Raw genomic sequence first — 20,202 nt, forward strand, 5'->3', positions numbered from 1 at the left:
TAAAATGAATGCTTGGATAACATGCTCGCGTCTCGCGCTTCAATTAAAAATAATGGTTAGTGCGGTGGCTGCGATAAACGTTAAGCTACCAACATCCGTCGCCACGGTTTTTTGATTGACTTATCTTAAAATAGCACAGACACAGAATAATTACGCAATAGGTTTTATCAATGTTTAATAAACATTTTAAAAGTTTTGGGCAAATCTGTAATGGAGACCATGCTAATTACTTTTGTGCATTATAAAACTAATAGATAAAACTAAATTATAATTCCCAATTGAAGTACTGTATTGTTTTAAGGAATTAAAAATGAATAATACGCATAAAATAAGTCATTTTAGTTAGTGCAAAATCTGTACTTGACTATATTCAAATATAAATGTATATTTAAATATACGGGTGATCTCACGAAACCATTGAAACACCACGGCACTAATGATTTTAGCTTTAAAATGTGTAATATAGTACCATTAAAAAGCATCAGAATTAACACAATACTGTGTTCTACCTTGCACAATGTGTGATTTCAACATAAGAATTTATAATTGGAAATGTTATCTCATTTTCTGCTGAAATTCTCATTACCGCAATGTGTCCGGCTGTGTTTGAACATGCGTTATGTTGTAATTTAATCAAATTAACACAAAAATATTTAAAAAATAAAATAAATGGATGTTCTCATCCTCCGCAACACTTTTGGAGAACAGTTTTAGCACACATACAGAATTTTAATAAAGTTTGATTTTGAGTGACCAAGCACATGGACCAGTTACTTCAAGATGGCTACCAGGTAAGATTTACAGTTAATTTGAAATATTGTCTTGTCAGAATGCTTACACGACATTTTGATTATCATTACCGCAACAGATGCTTATTAAATGTTAATTTAATTAATAGAAGCATAATACTTTGATTTTAAATGCATGTGCAGAATCTCCAAATTATGTTCTTTCAGGTTTGTCATGTCATTTTGAAAATATGTCAGTGTTGATGTTTTCTGACTGTTGCGGTAATGAGATTTTTTAGGACTAATTTTTTTAATTATGTTACAAAAAGTAAAAGTTTTTAAATTAATGTTCCCATTTACTCCAGACTTTGTTTTTCAATGTCTGGTGGGAAAAAAAGGAAATTTAAGCAATTTTTACATTTTCATGCTTGACATTTTTAAAACCAAGTTTTCGTGAGAATCACCCATACACTGGATTTAAACAAAGCCAAAAACTAGCTTTGGAAAGTTGGTGATTGCTAAAGTTTTGTGAATATTTGTACTATACTTAACTGTATTCAAATATAAATGTATATTTAAAAATACACTGGATTTAAACAAAATAAATGTAGCGTCCAAGTTACTGTTACACTTTAGAGAAAACAGGAAACCTCATCATAGCCAAAGCCAACTAAATTTATCCCCTACTTCCTCATGGCAAAGCTTCAGAAAAAGACGGATGAAAGACAAGAGTTGAGTGAAGGGAAGGAAGGGAGAGAGAGAGAGAGAGATGTGTGGTAACCCCATTAAAGCCAGCAGAAAGATAATATTTGTTAACAATCTCGCTCTTTTACCATCTTCATCCATAGAGAAGTGTCGGATGATGACTGGGGTGGTGTAGGTTGGTGTGATGATCGGCACATTTGAGGGCGTTGCATAACCGCAGGGCACTGGCACAGAATACCCAGATGCCAACCCGGGGCTACCGGGAACATCCTGAATGTCCCTTTCATTATCAGTAGCTGGGGGAGAGGAGGGAGGGGTATTCTGCTCCGACAGCAGCTGCTGTTGGATAGGGGCGATATCGATCACAGAGTAGGGACTGACTTTGGATTTGGTGGAAGCCACACTGGCACCTCTGTCACCTATTGGTCAAAAAGGACAGTGACTTATCAGGAAAGCTGAGACAGTATGTCTTGTAAAAAAGCGGGAAGTTGCATTTCCGTCCGCAGGTAGTAAAACTTTTCCATGTGGGGTTTGTTTAGTTTTTATATTCAGCTACTGAAGACAGACTGTAGTGAGGGATTCATAATACAGACAACTCACACCACACCAACGGTTTAAGAAGATAAAGATAAGGGTAAGAAAAAGATAACAGATGTTGCCTCAGAAAACCACATCAGGATTAAAAATAGGCAAGGATGCAGAGGGCAAGGGCTCTCAAAAGATTAATCGCGATTAATCGCATACAAAAAAAGTTTTTTTGCATAATATATGTGTGTGTGCACTGTGTGTGATTATTATTAATATATACATGTATGTGTGTATTTATATATACATAATAATTACACACAAATATATTATGCAAACACAAACTTTTATTTGTATGCGATTAATCGCGATTAATCTTTTGACAGCCCTAGAGAAGGCTGCCACCAAGATGGCTGTAGATAAGATTTACAGTAAATTATGTTGAAATCTCATTCAGGGCCATAGTCGGGGCATTTATTTTGTAACAAGTGCATATTGTTTGCATTAAGCATGCTTTTAATGCTATCCATCACCTTGACCTGCAAACAGTTCATTTTATGAACCACTCGTATAGCCGACCCATTGGACACTCACCCTCCAGGTCACTGTAAACAGCAGCTCCTGTAGCGTCCTCTAGTGGTGGTGGAGGGGGGTCACTATGCAGCCCTTCGACTGTACTATAACACAGCTCTGATGGAGGAGGTGGTAGATCTCCCTGCGGGAATGCTGCATGAGCCGAAGAGGTATTATTATCAGGGCAGTCGTGAGGTGGAGGGGGCAGAACAGCCTCTGTGGTGAGTAAGTTCTCCGGGTTTGGGCTTGTCACATTCACGGGTGCGTCCCGGTCTGCCGATGAGGAGGGTGGAGGCACGGACATTCCCTCAGGGTCGGGAGGCAGCCGATCCGCCTCTGGGGCTTCATCACCACTGTCGTCAAACTCAAACTTCTCACCTCCATCATCCAACACTACAAAGAGAGACATAGAGAAAAGTGAAAAAGTGAAAAGTTAGGCCTGATATAACGTAGTGGTGGGCAAAAATGTATCGCGATTAATCTCATACAAAAATATAAGTGCGTTTTTGCATAATATATTGTGTGTGTGCTGTGTGTAATTTTTATATGTATAAACATACATTCATGTATGTTTTAAGAAACATTTCCATGTGTATATTTATTTATATTTTTATATAGTACATATATAGACGGTTTCAGCAGTAACAACATTAACAAAGTTTTTCGTGGAACACGCGTAACTTCCGGTAAACTCCGATAAGAATCAATAACAACAAAGTCCTTCTAGAGTAGTTTATTTCTGATAACAAGCAAAATGTGTACTATAATGTATACAATGTTAACTACAAACAAGCTGCCAAACCTCCCTTCACGTAGCGGTGATCCATTATTGCCGTCTCCACTTGTCTTTAGAAAACCAAAACATTTTTAATTTTTTAAACTAAAGCGCTATTTGTTCCAGAGATCATTTTAGCCACTAGTAATTAAACAAACAGTCATTAAACAAACAGAAACCAAAAGTAAAGTTCTGACCAGGCACGTAGCAGCGACAACGTACGTGCGTCTGATGAAAACGTCTAGCAGTAAACAAGCGGCTTTTGTGAAAAAAAAACACGTAACTTCCGGTAAACTCCACTAAGAATAAACTACCTTTTAAAGTAGTTTATGTATATAACAAGCAAAATAAACAACACACAGATTACCTGGGAAACCAAAACATTTGTTATTTTCGATGAGATATTTGTTCAAGAGTTACGTTTAGCAACTAGTCAGACCATTAAACAAACAGAAACCGGAAGTAAAGTTCCAACCAAACGCGTAATGGCATCACCGCACGTGCATTCGATGAAACCGTCTATACCTATCAAAAAATTATAAATAAATAAAAATAAATAAAATATTTCTGAAATATATACATATATGTGTGTGTGTGTTTAATACATTTAATACAAAGACAAAACACATACATATATTATGCAAAACATTTATTAATCTTAGCCCACCACTAAAAGCAATTCATATTCAAAGACCAAAAGTGTCTACAATTAAAATATACTAAATTCTAATGAATACACAGTTCAATAATTAAAAAATTTACCATCGTAAATGCCTTTAGTTTTTTTTTCTCTCCATTAATCCATATGATGATGCATGTGTGGAATTTCACCACATTTAGCCACCAAAACGACAAGTTTAAAAAAAATTGCAAAATACAGTTTCATGGCCAGAAAGTAGAGTACATAAGGTGGTAAATTTTCTCATTTCATCCTTTTTCACTCTGTGCGCCCAAAGTTAATTTAGGGTTTTGTCTGTAAGTGTAGTATTTTGGGTCTACAGCTGGTTCCCGCCCTCCTCTCTGCCCACCCACGGTTCACAGGCAAATTTTTATTTTATACAGGAGAAACTGTACAAATCTGTGATATGTACAGGAACCCTTAGCTCTTAAGATCTTAACCAGTACATACAAGAGAACATAAAAACAAAGCATACACCAAAACTAGTACAAAGGGTTAGAGAGGAAGCACACTGATATTAAAAGGAAATGGGGTCAAACCCCGGCTTTATTTTCCACACGCCTGCAAACCAAAGAGGAAACGTGCCTACTGAGACCAAAGATAAACACAGATCTCAATTTTAAGATCATTCATTTCAATATTGTAGTTTGGTTTGGATATTACAACGAAACTTCCATAATTCTGTCATCATTACATAAAATGTATCCTTTTGTGTTTCACAGAAGAAGACAGAGAGTCGTGTAACTTTAAAATTAAATGGAGGGAGAAAAAGATGAACTAATTTTTGTGATCTCATTTCATAAACACTCAATCATTCTCAGAAGACCTCACAATTATTTGAAAACACGGCAAACAGCTTTAAAGTACGTATGAAAGAGAAGATACGACTGAAGAAAGTTGCATTAATAAGTGACGAAAGCAAAGGAATTTGTGACAATGTACACTATTATAAAGCGAACACTTCATGGATTCTCTTGGACGAGTGACTCACTCTTCAAAAATGTGTCGTTTTTTTCCCTTCATTTAGCTTTAGAGCTCGATGTCCTGTCAAAGCACACACAGCAGCCGCTGTGCTTCGCTCCAGTAATTAAACATGTTTAAGAGTTTTATAGACCGTTTATTTACCAAACAACACTGTATATATGGATAGCAACCACAGTTACTCCAAACCACTGCAATTAATTAAAGTGTGTTTGGTTTTTTCTCTCATAGGGGAATAATAAAAGAAGTGGTGCAACTAAAAGACTCGGGAGCTCTGCCCAGGAAACCATGCTTCCTCTAATGGAAACCGGTATCTCTTGAAGTCGATATATCCGTCGTGCCGTGCTGGTACGAGTATGCTCACTGAAATTGCAGAGATTCCTAACGCAGTAATAAACATACCGTCCTCCAACTTGAGGCTGTGGATTTCCAACACAACCATGAAAGACTGATTACCTTTAAAGTTTTCGATAATTATTCAATCATTTTCGGTAATTTCAATAAAATTACTTATAATTCATTAATCATCGGTAAGCCAGGTACATATGGCAATATTTACTACAATTATTATTACTGACAAGGCAAATGTATTTGAAAGGTATTTTACTAAAAGTTGAAAAAGTTGGCAATGATTGGGCCGGATTCTTAAATATTTGTACAAAACAAATTTTCTCTTGTATTTCTATTTAAAGCTGCAATTCGTAACTTTTGCCTCTTTATTGCCATCTGTGTTTGAAACATAAAATTACAGGTTACTTAGTCCAGTTTATAGACCATACTTGTCATTACGTTTGTTAAGAAACAACTAACATTTCCTGCAAAATCTGATCCGAACTATTCTTTACGCTTCGTGTTGTGAATCATAGTATAGTAAGGAGACAGCTTTCAACACTATTTTTTTTCTTTTTCACCAAAAAAAGTTACAGATTTTAGCTTCAGATAAAAGTTAGAAATATTTAGCATTTTAAATTCCTGAAACATTTTAAGAAAGTTCTTCTATTTTTTTCTCAGACAAGTATAATCAATGTCAAAGCTAGTAGTTTTTCATTGCAAAAAAACAACGTTATTTTGTGTATTTGGTATAATACAATGTGTTTTCGTGGTTTATAGTTGCATGGCATATGCGCACGCGCACATCGATGTAAAGGAAATGAGCATATGTGCTTGGCCATTTTGGGGGGTGCTCGAGCCCAGCCCCGGAGCACCCACGGGATTGTTTATAATGTTTCCCGCCATGCTGAAAACTTCTGATGGTGTACTGGTAGCGCAGACTGATACTTTTTCGCAACCTTAAGTGACCAAGAGAGAATATCTTGCCTCATTGTTTCGCCCCCAAGCAGCGGGTCATCACTGATAACAGTTGTGTTCCCTTGCAAGTAGCGCACTAACTCTGAGTCTGCTGGCAATTTGCGTTCACGCGAACTTGAAGACATCTTGCTGTGCGAGATTGTATTTTATATTTTTAATTTTTTATGACGTGCAAACCACTGTGGGTCCCACTTCAACACCGCGGGTCGCACTTCACCACCGCAGTTGTGATGTTTATTACAACCGTCACAGCCCTAGTGGACAAAATCCACAAAGTGCACAATCAGAAATACAATACATATCACAATCCGTGTCTTTAAGGGATCTTTACGATGTAAATGCACACATAGATTCCGAAAAAACCCTGGCAGTGTGAATAATAAATCAAAATCAAATGATCCTGGGACACATTTTCCGTATATTTCCGTAATGTGTGTGAAAAGGGCTTTACAGTAGTCACTGAGCACCTAATGTCTGTGGGAGATCAGGCAAGAGCAGGTAATGGTATGCAGTGATCCAATGGGTTCTTCCATAAATCTCTAAGCACATAGGGTAAAGGTTAAGAGTTCATTGTTTGGGGGTAGCGTTGTAATCTGTTTTCCTAGTTTGGATTTGTACTAGCGTGGGAAGTGAGAATCACACAGGCATGAAGAGATTTGAAAGTGGCTTTATCAGCCCTCTGTGTTAATGAATGGAGATAAAGTAGATAAAGCATGAAAGAGTTTCCATACATGTAAAAATATACTGACTGTGAAGGTAAAGTGCCTTTAAAATAAGGTGGAATGCGAGCAGTTTTAATTCAAACTAGCTTTGTTTCTTATGAGGCTGATTTCAACTAAACTATGGGATTGGTTTGTGATGTAGTATCAGTGTGCAATGCTTTGTAGTTTACATTAATGCATTTTGCAGACACTTCTATCTTAAGCGCCTTACAGCCATTTTACCCACCAAGTATAGAAGTTACAGTAGGACTATCCCAGTTTTATTCAACAGATAGTGGTACTGTCTATCTTCATTTTCTCTTTTTTCTTTCTGCTGTCGTTTTCTTTACACCTCCCCTGCATTCATTCTGGCGTTCCTCTATTTTGTAACCCACACAATCCACAGTGGCTGAGCTCTGGAATGTGTTTACACAATTTCATTTTCTTCTACTCTCCATCTACCAAACACGTCTAACATTTGAGTCTAAATAAAGTGGACAACTTTTTCAACCAAAAACGTTAATTTATGCGTTTTGACCTTTTGACCTACATGACAGTAGCGTTTCTGGGTCCTGAAAATGCCAACTTTTGTTGACGGCTTTCAAAGTGCATTTCTTTGAAGATAACACCTTGTCGTCTATATGAAAACGACGGAAAAAGCAAATCTGTGATAACAGTGACGTCACACGCATGTGTTCAGTTTATAGGCATGCGACTATTAACGCTTCACTAACAAGGTTTAGTCCAGTTCATAGTCCAGGGTCACTAGTAGTACATAAACGACCTCATCGCCCAACTAAACAAAACTGTTATTTGTTGCTTTTGCTGTCTTGATCACTCTGTATAAGAATGCATCTGTGCACAGGTGTCTTGTGCTTCTTTACAAAGTAACATTGCCATCTACTGGCTGGTATGCAAAATACAGCACATTAAGCCGTGTTCGTGGATCCGTGCATGTGAAATTTTTTAAGAAAAACTTTGTTTTTTACAATACCATTGTTGTGTAAACGTACTGTAGTCAAAGCAGTGAAGTCAGGATATCTTATAAGTTCACCTCATTCGTAAATGTTTAAAGTTTTTGATGACCATGAACGTGAAATCTGGTTGGCTCTGTGTCAGAAACTCTGTGCCAGAGCCAACATCTGCATTTACACACTGTCAGCTTGTCAAAGTAAACACTGCCTGTGTGCTGAGAGCTTTGTAAAGGACTTGTAAAGAGTTTGAGTTCCTTACTGTCAGGAGGTGGAGGAGGGAAATCTTCCAGGTCCATGCTTACATGCACACACCAGCTCTGATGAGATCTTTCAACACTTACAAACCTACAAAAGATGAGACGAGATGGGTCAGCCGATGAGAACGCATGCACAAACACACACCAGCAAAAATGTTATGAAATATAAACATCTGGAGATGACATCATTGGGCAATTCCATGCAAATGTCAACATTATCATGAAAAGTAAAGTATTAACCCATACTGATATTTCAGATGTAAATATTTGGTGGTTTAAATAACAATGCAAAGTCTCTTTTGATTATTTCTCATAGTTAAGTAAGTGCAAATTTCAGAATGGTCACACCATAAGGAAAAATGTCACATCCATAACGTAAAATGTGCATACAAAAATTAAAATATATATTAAATGTTCTTTGAAGAGCAATCCCTTCTCCATTTATTGGGTATTACTGCATTTAGTTTATTCATTTTAATTTATAGAAAAACTCGTGCTTTTTGTCACATCCATAACGCATGCATGTTTCCCTCATCTTAAATAGAAAACATGAGCAGGGAGCTACACTGCGACCAAAATGGTCGCATATGCGACCTTTTGAACTGCCGTTGCGACCCTAATTTTTAATGGGTCGCAAATGTGCTACCTAATGTTTTAGACAATATGCTATGATTTACTATGAGCATTTATTAAAACATAAATGTGGATTTTAAGAATACGTTTTATAACGTGCTCTGAGCCATCAACACGTTGGCTTCATTTTGCGTGAAAGCACGTCGTGTCTCTCCCCATCAGTGTGCGTTTGCGTGCTCAGCTGTTTCTCAATGAATTGGGTGCGACGCGGCGCAAGCGCAGTGTCTTCCATGTTTCTGAACTTGAGCAGAGGTCTTTCTTCACTGAGGACGCGGGACCCGTATGGTTCCGGGTTTATATTTTAAATGGTCTGTCGGGTCCGGTTAGGTCCTAGTTTAATTACTTTGGGTCCCAAGTCTGATTGATATTGAGTTTATAACCCGAGTCGATCGGAAAACGGCCATGAGCGCTACCGCGCTAAAGCTCGAGTGCAGTTTAGCGTGCCTTCGGTTTCTATGGCGATGGTGTTATGACCACACGCTGCGTTTTCTTTCTCACATGTTTTTAATAATCTTATTATTAATAAACCATATATTTTCTAAAACCATATCCATATTAAGTTTGCATAGATTGTAGCAAAAAAGCAGTGCTAATGTCAAGCCCATTGCACTAAACGAGCAAAGCAATGTAAAGTTTGCCGGGACAGCAAGTAGATTTGAAAATAAAATAAGTGGAATAATATTATTGAAATAATAAGTGGATTAAGCTTTTTAAATCGGCAAGAGAGAAATAGAAAGATAGAGCAGAAGCAGTAAAAGTGCCTATTTAATAGAAATTATTACCATTATAACATCAGTCATAACATCAGTCACATTTATAATCTATAGACCTGCAATGTCTATTAATATACTATACATAGTATTGTATTATATTGAGTTTGATAAAAGGGGTCTAATTGCTTCATATATCAGTGCAAAAACAGTAAGTGTTTTCGTGGTGCTTTGACAAACAGTGTCAGCTTTGTTAATGGCAAAGAAAGTTTGGAGTGTTTAGATTAATGAAATATAATGTGAAATTAATATTAATTTTCAATAAATCAAAGTATTGTGTTGTGTCACACATTATTAGTTCTTTGTCATATGTATAGTAGACCATTATTTGTCAGTGGGTAATGATTGCCCTTTTTACCAATTACCACCACCAAGTAAATTTCAGATCTGTGGGAAACACTGACTGCAACGTTTAAGAAAACAAGGCGGCATGTGGTTTAAAAGATGGCAAGTAAAATAAAAAGCATATCTGTATGCAATACAGTTTCATTATTGTTCATTATTAACCAGAGCGCCTTAATATAACTTGAAAAAAATATGTGCGACCAAATCATATTTTGCGCCAGTAACTGAAAAAGTTGGTAGCGCAAGTGCCACCAGTGGAAAAGGTTAGTGTAGTTCCCTGATGAGTATAGACTGATTTTTTTTAATGTCTGGGCTCAATCATCAGTCGTTTATTAACTCTTTCCCCACCATTGACGGGTTATCTCGTCAATCCGCAATACCGCTATTATCCACCAGGTGGCAGATACTTCCGCAACTTATAAAACCCGGAAGTATCGCCCTAGGGCAAACAGCTGAATGTCCATGTATGTTTTGAGGATCGCACTGAATCTAATCTTTATCAAAAGTCCTTTACAAAAATTAAATTATCTAAGCTTTTTTGCTCAAAATTTGGTGTTTTTGACGAAACCTACCCGTATTTGAGAGGTGATAAAAAGAGAACTGATGAAGGTAGGATGAAACATTTTTTTTTTTAGAAAGCAGAGAGTCTGTTCTTTCATTTAATATATTGTATGTTTATATATAAAGAAGAGCATTTTCTGGGAGGCATTACATTTTTGTGAAAATCATGAAAATGCTTGGGAGGAAAGAGTTCAAATATAAACAATTCGTTTAATACATTTTGTAATAAATGCATTCTCTGAGAAATTATACGTTTTGACAGCAAATGTCTCATCCATAACACTGGAATTGCCAAAAATAATGCCATAGAGAGAGTTCCAGACATTGACTAATGTTAACAAATCGTGTGATGGTTTGGATTGGCAGCTTGTCACTCCATTGCCCCAGTTATAACAACCAAATGGGAAACTCGCATGCATGCACAGACATGAAACCCCCCATCTGTGACTGTAAGGAACAGAAAAACCCTTTATCTCCTCCTGTATCTCTCTCTCTCACACACACACACACAGACTAAACAGAGCTTTCCTCTCAGCTGTGTATCCAGATGAGGGTCAGTGGAACAGTGAAGTCATTCTGTGGAACAGAAGGTTCCTCATGAGGGTTCTGTGTGACCCTCACAAGGTCAGAGAAAGCAGAGGATGGACTGACTCATCACACACAACTGTATTATATATCACACAATAAGGTCCTGGCACAGATACATGAGCGCTGACTCACTACTGCAACACAAAACCAGAGGACATCTTCTGCACATGAGGTGACAACGTATGCACAGATGTAAAGTTTAGCCCACAGGCTTTAATTTGAGATCTCACGACAAAACCACTTCGGAGTAACTGCAGATTTGGGATGCTAAACATCCTGACTGCTTGTTTAGTCTATAGACTCTCTGAAGCGTATCTATCTTCCTTTCAATATGATTTTAAGACTTGAGAGGAGATATGTATGATATCTCCTATTATTTTATTTGGGTGGGACAGTCAGACAAAAAGAGGAAAAATCAAGGTCTGTCTACGCTGGTGAGTCACGCTGTCTGTGCGTTTGTGGGGCCCTTTATACGACAACGTTTTTAACAAAAAAAAATGTATTCGTTTTGGCCATTCGTTTACATGACAACATTTTGGGCGCCTAAAAATGCAAACTTTCGAAACTTTTGTTTTTTGAAAATGAAACAGCTATCGTCCTTGTGACAAAAACACAAATTCGTGAAATTTCCAAAAAACGTATTACGTGTTCAGACATCATGGGAGATCACCAACTACAGGCCTGGCATGCATAAGGGCCGATTCACACCGGCTGCGTGGCGTGTGCGTCTCAGCTGCGTGTCGTGTCCGTTTTTATTTAGGCTCCCATGTTAGCAGGTTTGACAGTTCACACCGCCTCCTGCATGACACGCACGTCTCAGGCGTGGCTTGAGCCGCGCCGAAAACGTGTGCATGCTAGGAATAGGGCGACGCCTATTTTTCACGCCACACGTAAGCATCTTGGAAGCGTTTCCAGGCAAAATATGTGTCACCTATAGCAACAGCAGCCTGGAAACGCTTCCAAGACGCTTGCGTGTGGCGTAAAAAATAGGCGTCGTCCTATTCCTAGCATGCACACGTTTTCGGCATGGCTCGAGCCGCGCCTGAGACGTGCGTGTCATGCAGGAGGCGGTGTGAACTGTCAAACCTGCTAACATGGGAGCCTAAATAAAAACGGACACGACACGCAGCTGAGACGCACACGCCACGCAGCCGGTGTGAATCGGCCCTTATGCATGCCAGGCCTGTAGTTGGTGATCTCCCATGATGTCTGAACACGTAATACATCAGTGCTGCGTCAGGCATGCTTCTGGTATGTACAGACACAGAAAACGCGACGCAGCCGCCACGCAACTAACATGCAACAGATACGCCACGCAGCCGGTGTGAATCGGCCCTAATGCACTATATATTTTTTGTCGTTTCTTTCAAATCCATGTGAATGTGGATTATTTTAACATCATTGTCGTCTGTATGTAAAAAATGCAAAAGAAAAACGTTGCCGTTTTTAGTATTGGATAGTATGGCCCAGGACGGTACCATGCAGCTGGGCTCAGCTGGCATGGCTTTGGTTTGCTTTTCCATTCCATTGGAGTTTAGTGCCGCTTCAGAGTGGGTGGGATTATAGTATCACGTATCATTACTTTTTAAATTCACACACAAAAATGATGTTGCCAACGACGCTCCAGAAATAGAAAAGTGAACGCTCTGAGCAAAAGCATGCTTTGGAATTCTATTTGTTTCTGCCTTCCGTTTGGTTGCCGTCAAACATTTTCGCCTTCGGATTGGTTGTCGCCGAACCGCGTCATAGCTCATTACCATAAAGTTGAGCTGATTTCAACTCTCCTCAATGCTCACACAGTCCAAGACAGGCCCGCAAATGCTCGCCAGAGCCTGCCACCGGCTCTCATTGAAAATAAAACTGACGGCCACTTTGACGATCTTGCCGGAAGCTGTGTGAACGGTTACAGTTGTGCCGCATCTACTGCAATGACATCATCGTAAAAACACAATACAAACAAATGCTCCACACGATAGCAATGGAATATATGGATGACTCTCGGCATGTGAATGTTTTCACTGCTAGAAGAGAGTTTGGGAACTTGTAAACCGAAGCGCAGATGACGACAACACTTAGTTTGCACGATGGCGCACGAGGGTCAGCAAATCTTGGATTTAACGATGACACTGGTAGTGCCGATTCTGTCCAACCAATCAGTGATCAACAGTGTTAACACATTTTTGTATCAGTACGGCTCTCTTGGAACCTTAAGTGGTACTCTAAAAAGTATTAGGTACTAGGTACTGCACGCAGTGGAAAACCTATCAAAAGTGATCTGTGCTGAAAGATACCAGGCCATAGTATCCAATAGAAAAGTGCCAAAAATGTACCTTGTGTGTGAGTGATAATGCACAATCACATCAAATCTATCTGTCGCTGTAATATTACAAAGGTAAAACTCTCAGAGGCCCTAACTGTTCACATAATCCATATGTAACTGAGAGTAGCCTATAAGATAACAGACAAACACATAGAAAACAGATCTTGTGAATCTTATAATAATACCTTACCTGTGCAGAACAACACAAAGATCAGAGCTGTGTAAGGGAAGACACTAATTTACAGATCTACACTAACACAACACACTTGCCTTCAGTGCTTTGTAACACCATGGTATATACATCACTCAAATGACAGGTACTTATAACACAAGCAAGCTTTGAATGACATATCTCAGACTTTGTGGGTTTTTTTAAAAGGCCACAATGGACAATAAATTCATTCTTATGACAAGCTTTCTTTCTCTCTGTTCTGATATAACAACAGACCGTAAATCCTGCAGACCAAACTCCTGTCCTAAACAAAACCTTACGCAAACTCATAACCACACTGATGGTGTAAGACAATAAATAGTGAAAGAATATTGCACTACAAAAGATGTTTAACATTTCTGTTGAGCATTAAAAAAAAAAACTAGATGTTTACAATAAAAAGTACTTAGAAACAACATCAAGGTCCTGGGTTTGATTCCCAATGAATCACTATAGATAAAAGTGTATGTAAAATACAAACAAAATGTAAATGAATTGCAATGAGCATGCATGAGAAGATAAAGAAGTTATTGTGCACAGGCAGAGAGTTGTTAGTGCTTGTGTCAGGATTGACCATGATGACGGGCAGATCAATGCTTAGTTTGAGCTTGACTGCTGGGCGTGTAATTATACAGAGAGAGAGAAAAAACCTGCTGTTAAAATGTGGCCGCAGGGCCTCTGCCAATCAGAAACGGTTTTCTGGGATCTGCTATTTCCTGTATCAATCCAGACATGTCAGAATGATGATGACAGTTTGGTTATAATATACCTACAGACATTTATCTTACAATGCAAGGAATGTGTGAGACTAAAACATCAAGGTGGACCCCCAAAACAATGTTTAAGTTTATGATGAATATGAGAATGAGATTTCATCATCATTTACTAACCATTATGTTATTCCTAATCTGGTATTTTGCGATTTGTGATGTGAATCACCAAATAATCATGTTAAAGGGGACCCTGACTATAAACACATGTCTGTCTTAAAGGGATAGCTCTCCCTGTGAAAATAATGCCATTCATGTTCTATATCCTTAGTAAACCACCAAGAAATGTGTTTAAAAATACCTCTGACCTAGGTAATACACCAAGTAACAAACACAAACTGGAAAATCCTCATCAAAGCCAAACTAAATCCTACTGGTTTAAGTCAGAGGGTGAGGACACAAGAAGTGTATTGTGCATAAATGCAATAAAAACCTTTTACCTTTGTCACCAAGGAGTGGAAAATGGATATGAAGTGACTAAATACAGACATGAGAAGACAATGTCATTCATAGCTTTTGACAATATGACAATATGATCCAATCATGGATTTCTTTTTTAACCAATTGGCCAAAACTGGAAGAAAATGCTTTTATCTGCCGATACTGATTATAGGACAATATATCGGTGCGGAATGGATTGACCACACAATATTATAAAAAATGCGATACGGAATAGCTTGCTAAATATATACGACATCCCATATGATAATGCTTTGTTTAACTAGAATTTTATTAAAGGATTACTCCACTTCCATAAAAAATACCAATAATTTACTCACCCCCATGTCATCCAAGGTGTTTATGTCTTTCTTTCTTTCTTCAGTCAAAAAAAATTACATTCCAGGATTTTCCTCCATACAGTGGACCTCAACAATTTCAGTGCAGTTTAAAATTGCAGTTTCAACTCAGCTTCAAAGGGTCTAAACTAGGGATGCACCGAAATGAAAATTCTTGACCGAAACCGAAAACCGAAAAAAGGAAACCAAGGCCGAAAAACCAAAACCGAAACACCGAAATAAATTATTATGCCAATTATTGGTACAATTGCATTTATGGCTATCACTGTGTACTAACTTTACTAGGGGTGTGTGACGGATAAAAAAAACTCACAGTTCGGATCACATTACAGTTTTTGAGGCACAGATCAGATTATTTTTCGGATCAGCAAAAAGGTGGGGAAAATCTAATAAACAATAAAGAAATTGCAAACATTTATAAAAAAGAACAAAGTTGTACATTAATAAGGTCTGAAATTAGCATTTTAACACAACTGAATGCTATTTTCACATATTATCTGTTCTGTTGTCAGACATATAGTGGCGTTTTCCCAGACAGAGATTAGACTAGTCCTAGACTAAAATAAATATAAGAGCTGTCCAAACTGAAAACATCTTGCACTGACATATCTTTAAATACATCAGTGCCTTTAGTTTGTCCTCAAAATGCACACAAGTAATGTTTTTAGTAAGGCATGTTTGTTTAAACTAATTATATTTCCTAATTAAACTAAGGTCTAGTTCTGTCTTAAGATAATCTCTGTCCAGGAAACCACCCCAAAGACTATTAAAATAGTGACTAAACATGACCCAATAACCTTGTGTTTAATCCAACAAGCTGTTACTTTAACTACTAAGTTACTAAAATCGCAGACAATTCGGCGCGTAATCGATGACGTCGACGCGTCGTTGCAGCAAGGGGAGGGGTGGGAGACGACTGATCACCATGAGTGAAACCCAAGCGCTAGCGCACAGATGGGAGGGGCGCGGTTGACATTCATTTTCCGTTTACATTTTCGGCTGGATTTTTTATTTCGGCCCGAAACCGATAATCACATTTTCGGACGAAATTTTCGGCGACCGAATTTCGGTGCATCCCTAGTCTAAACAATCCCAACCGAGGCAAAAGGGTCTCATCTAGTAAAACGATCTTATTTTTACCAAAAAAAATTTACTTTAAAACCATAATTTCACGTCTTGCACTAGCCGTGGGATTCCCCAGCACGACCTTAATTATTATGTAATAATGTCGAAAGGTCATCATGCGTAACATATATAAAAAAGCAGACTTGCGGATCATTTTAAACAATAAACTGACACAAAGACATTAATTTGTATCATTCTGCATACAACAACGTCGGAACGGTCCTCTTTCTCCATACTTGTAAACACTGGAGCGGTAGGGAATAAAAGTCTGTAATCGGATCCTTGTAATAAAATTACAATTTCAATTCCACTTAACAAGTCCGGACCACACGGTCACATCATTTTCACGTAATCTGCATAGTGCGCAGGACCGTCCGCTCGAATTCTAAATTTAGCAAAATGAGAAAAAGACAAAGCTAAGTGTAAATATTGTGATGTGACAAACTTTTATATTCCAAGATTGGTGTCACCAGCAATATGGCAAAGCATCTGCTGTTGGTTCATCGTATCGAATTAAAAGAATGCAACGTTTGATGCGTTGTGCATCCCAAGTGCCGACTCTACCGAGTGCTCTTTAATAGTCGCTTCGAAAGGAAGGTTTAAAAGTTTTGCATGTTTTTATGTAGCCTCCTTTTTTGTGTTCAGCTGTAAGTTATGGCACTAAATAAGTATTTTTGATCTATAAAGGCTTGAATCTTATTGCGTTTCACCCCTTTGGAATCGAAACCAAGAATCGTTAGGAATCGAATTTGGAATCGGAATCAATACATTTGAAACAATGCCCACCCTAGTCATGCATGACCTTTTGATGTGATTACGTAATATGTAAGGCATCGTATTACAAGGCCAGTACAAGATGAGAAGCTGTAGTTTTTTTTGCGAAAATTATGATAGTTTTGCTAGATAAGACACTTATGCCTCGATTGGGATCGTTTAAAGCCCTTTGAAGCGGCATTGAAACTGTAAATCATAGATGTCCTCTAAAGTCCACTTTATGGAGAAAAATCCTGGAATGTTTTCCTTTATAAAAAAACATAATTTATTTTCGACTGAACACAGAAAGACATAAACATCTTGAATGACATGGGGGTGAGTAAATCATTTTTTATTATGAAAGTGGAAATTCCTTTACAATACTTAGAAGGTAAAAGTTGAAATGCACTAACATGCATGTGCCAGCCTCTTTGCTCAAACTCAGACTATACGCAGCCTTTTGAAGTATTAAAACCATTTAGTTATTGCAAACTGTTGCGATATGGATATTGCAACATCACACAACAATTTCAATATATTGTGCAGCCCTACCAGTGTGATCTTCAGGCTGTTACAAATCCGAGTCTTTATTTACCGAGCTGATTGTTGTGGACTAAGAAGCCTCTGCTTTACTGGTGTGGCTATTTGCTAAGCAAATTTCCAGCAATCTGAGCAAATCTAGCCGGGCCCATGATCCTCTTCTGCATGCTGATGCAAAGTGAGTCGGACATACACACATCAGACACTGAGGAGATCTCAGATTCCTGAAAGCACTTCAACCTCTGCTGCTCCCGGGGAAGGAAATGATGCAGTAACACTGAGAGGAAGTGGAAATTTATCCAATTTAAATGAGCATTCCTTAAATATTTCCAAGTATTTGATCTATGTTGAACTGAGAATGAAGTTCAGTACTGAATGAGACAGTGTCAAGGACATGTGCAGGCACATAGAGAGATTTATCCTTCAGCCTTTGAACAGACAGTCCATATTATGAAGGCCAAAGTCAAATATTTTCAAGAATGAGCTGTCAGATTGAATTACTGTGTTGTTGTGAAGGACACTGCTGCATATAAGACGTCAAGAAACGTCACTTATCGACGTTTATTATTTATCTAATATAAACATAACTGCAACTTATATGTATTTATCCTTCAGCATTTTGTAGATATTCATTACATTTTATCACATACACGATCCATTTTCATGAAAATAGACGTTGAGATGACTGAGCATAGTTGTCACTTGCCACGTAAAACAAAATTCATCAGGAAAACGCAGCCGCCCCATCATGAGGGCAGATGCTGGAAACTTTTTATTTAAAAGATCTCGACACTACGATATCAAATCTTAAACAATAAACTTCTCAACTGTCAGCAGTAATATTTTGTCACCACATAAGTAACGTTACGTACATCAAACATAACAGACATCCAGTGGACTCGTTTGTGTTCAGGAATTTCATACAGTACTCACCATCTCTCTGGAGTTCTGAGGAGAAATAAATAAAATAGTAAAGTAAATTTCCGTTTACGGTGCCAAATGCAGTCCAGATCACTCGCAACAGCATAAATTTACTCTTCTCCGTATTATTTTTTTAGGGACTGCAACTTTCCCAGAGCTTTTCCCAAACGAAGCCAACCGCTCTATGGCCACGCCTCTCGTGCTCCCTCATTGGTGAATGCTTTGGACAGCGATCTCTAATTGGTGTAGCGAAATGTCAATCAAAATTCCTTCGTTTCTCTACCACACGCGTTCCAATGTGCATCACGTGGTATTTGTGAACCGCTCCGCTGCACCTTCTGCTAGTCACATCCAGAGTAAATAAAAACACAATGAGTGTAATTAAAAATAAATATAGTAAATTAATTAGTTTTTAAATTGCTCACAGTGATTGTTTTAATTATATTCATACATGTATATACTACCGGAACATTTCACGTGATTCTAGTTTCATAATGCTAGCCAGGTTGTAATTTCGTATTAAAGGTGCCAAAGAATGCATTAAAATAATCTGTTAAATTGTTCTCTGGTATCTACATAGGAGGTATGTGGCTTTATTACGTGCAAAAATTATCCAGAGATGGTTTTATGTCCATTTACAACCCTAGGATTTGCCTTTAGAATGAAATGGTCTTATTACATTATTTAGAAGGGTCATGAATAATAATAATAATGTTGAGCTCTGCTCTGATTGGCTGTTTCTCAGAGCAGCTCCTTCAGTAGCTCTCTGTGTGTGTAACTGACTTTATGTTTTTGAGCCTGTATTAGAATTAGATACAGATTTTGAAGAAATATCAATTGTTTGGATATTGTTTCTGTGTGATAAGTTTGTGTTTCTTCGGTATGGACCGGTATGTAACGTAGTTGAACTTCAGGCTAAACGCTAGCATATAGCATTAACTAGGATATAGCGCTAACTCAGCAGTCACAACTTTGTTTAGCATTGAAACTGCATTTGAATTAATTCAATGTGTAATTAATTGTTGGAGTTGTATGTCACAGTTGGTGTTATTTTGAGATTGGCCTGTTTTTCAGTGTTTTTTTGCGTGCACAAGGTTTAAATAAGGAGGAAACGTGTTGGAGTCTCATGATATGTCATTACCATGTTCAGAACTCTTATTATTCATCTATGGCTTGGTAAATACAGTTTTACATTCTACGGCACCTTTAAATCCAATGTCACAAGCTTTAGTTTATAATTTGCTTGTAAAAATACTTCCTGTGCCAATATTGTTTCCACTTAAGTAGACATTTAGCATCTTTTTCCAAATTTATCCTAAATACGGGTTGGCAGATGTTGGTTATGCTCTTGTGGTGTTGTGCTGCCCCCTATTGGAAAACAAATACATGACAGAATTTCATGACTTTTGACAGTGTATTGATTATTTACTGTTTTCTACATAAAATCATTTAACATAATATAAAAAACATTCTTTGAAAATAAAACATTGATATAATGACTGAGTAAGGTCATGTCAAAGATTGAAATCAATGTGAAATCAATGATTGAAACCGAATTTTGATGCTCCAAATCTTATTATTAGATTGAAATTCAGTCTGGATTTTACAAATAAGGTCAGAAATCTCAAACTTTTTGTTTGTACACTTTACATGAAGATCAAA

General features: G+C 37.7%; 1 protein-coding gene across 1 annotated transcript in view; it reads right to left on the bottom strand.

Moving 5' to 3' along the window:
* Positions 1-18,731, bottom strand: part of arhgef10 (Rho guanine nucleotide exchange factor (GEF) 10) — a 69,004-nt gene extending 50,273 nt beyond the window's left edge. The window contains 4 exon segments of the mRNA XM_073869749.1: positions 1,562-1,852; positions 2,553-2,924; positions 8,209-8,294; positions 18,553-18,731. Coding sequence (XP_073725850.1) covers positions 1,562-1,852; positions 2,553-2,924; positions 8,209-8,245 — 700 coding nt within the window. The 5' untranslated portion in view covers positions 8,246-8,294; positions 18,553-18,731.
* Positions 18,732-20,202: the final 1,471 nt, after the last annotated feature.

This window comes from Misgurnus anguillicaudatus, chromosome 7 (assembly GCF_027580225.2).
Source record: "Misgurnus anguillicaudatus chromosome 7, ASM2758022v2, whole genome shotgun sequence".
Classification (NCBI taxonomy): domain Eukaryota; kingdom Metazoa; phylum Chordata; class Actinopteri; order Cypriniformes; family Cobitidae; genus Misgurnus; species Misgurnus anguillicaudatus.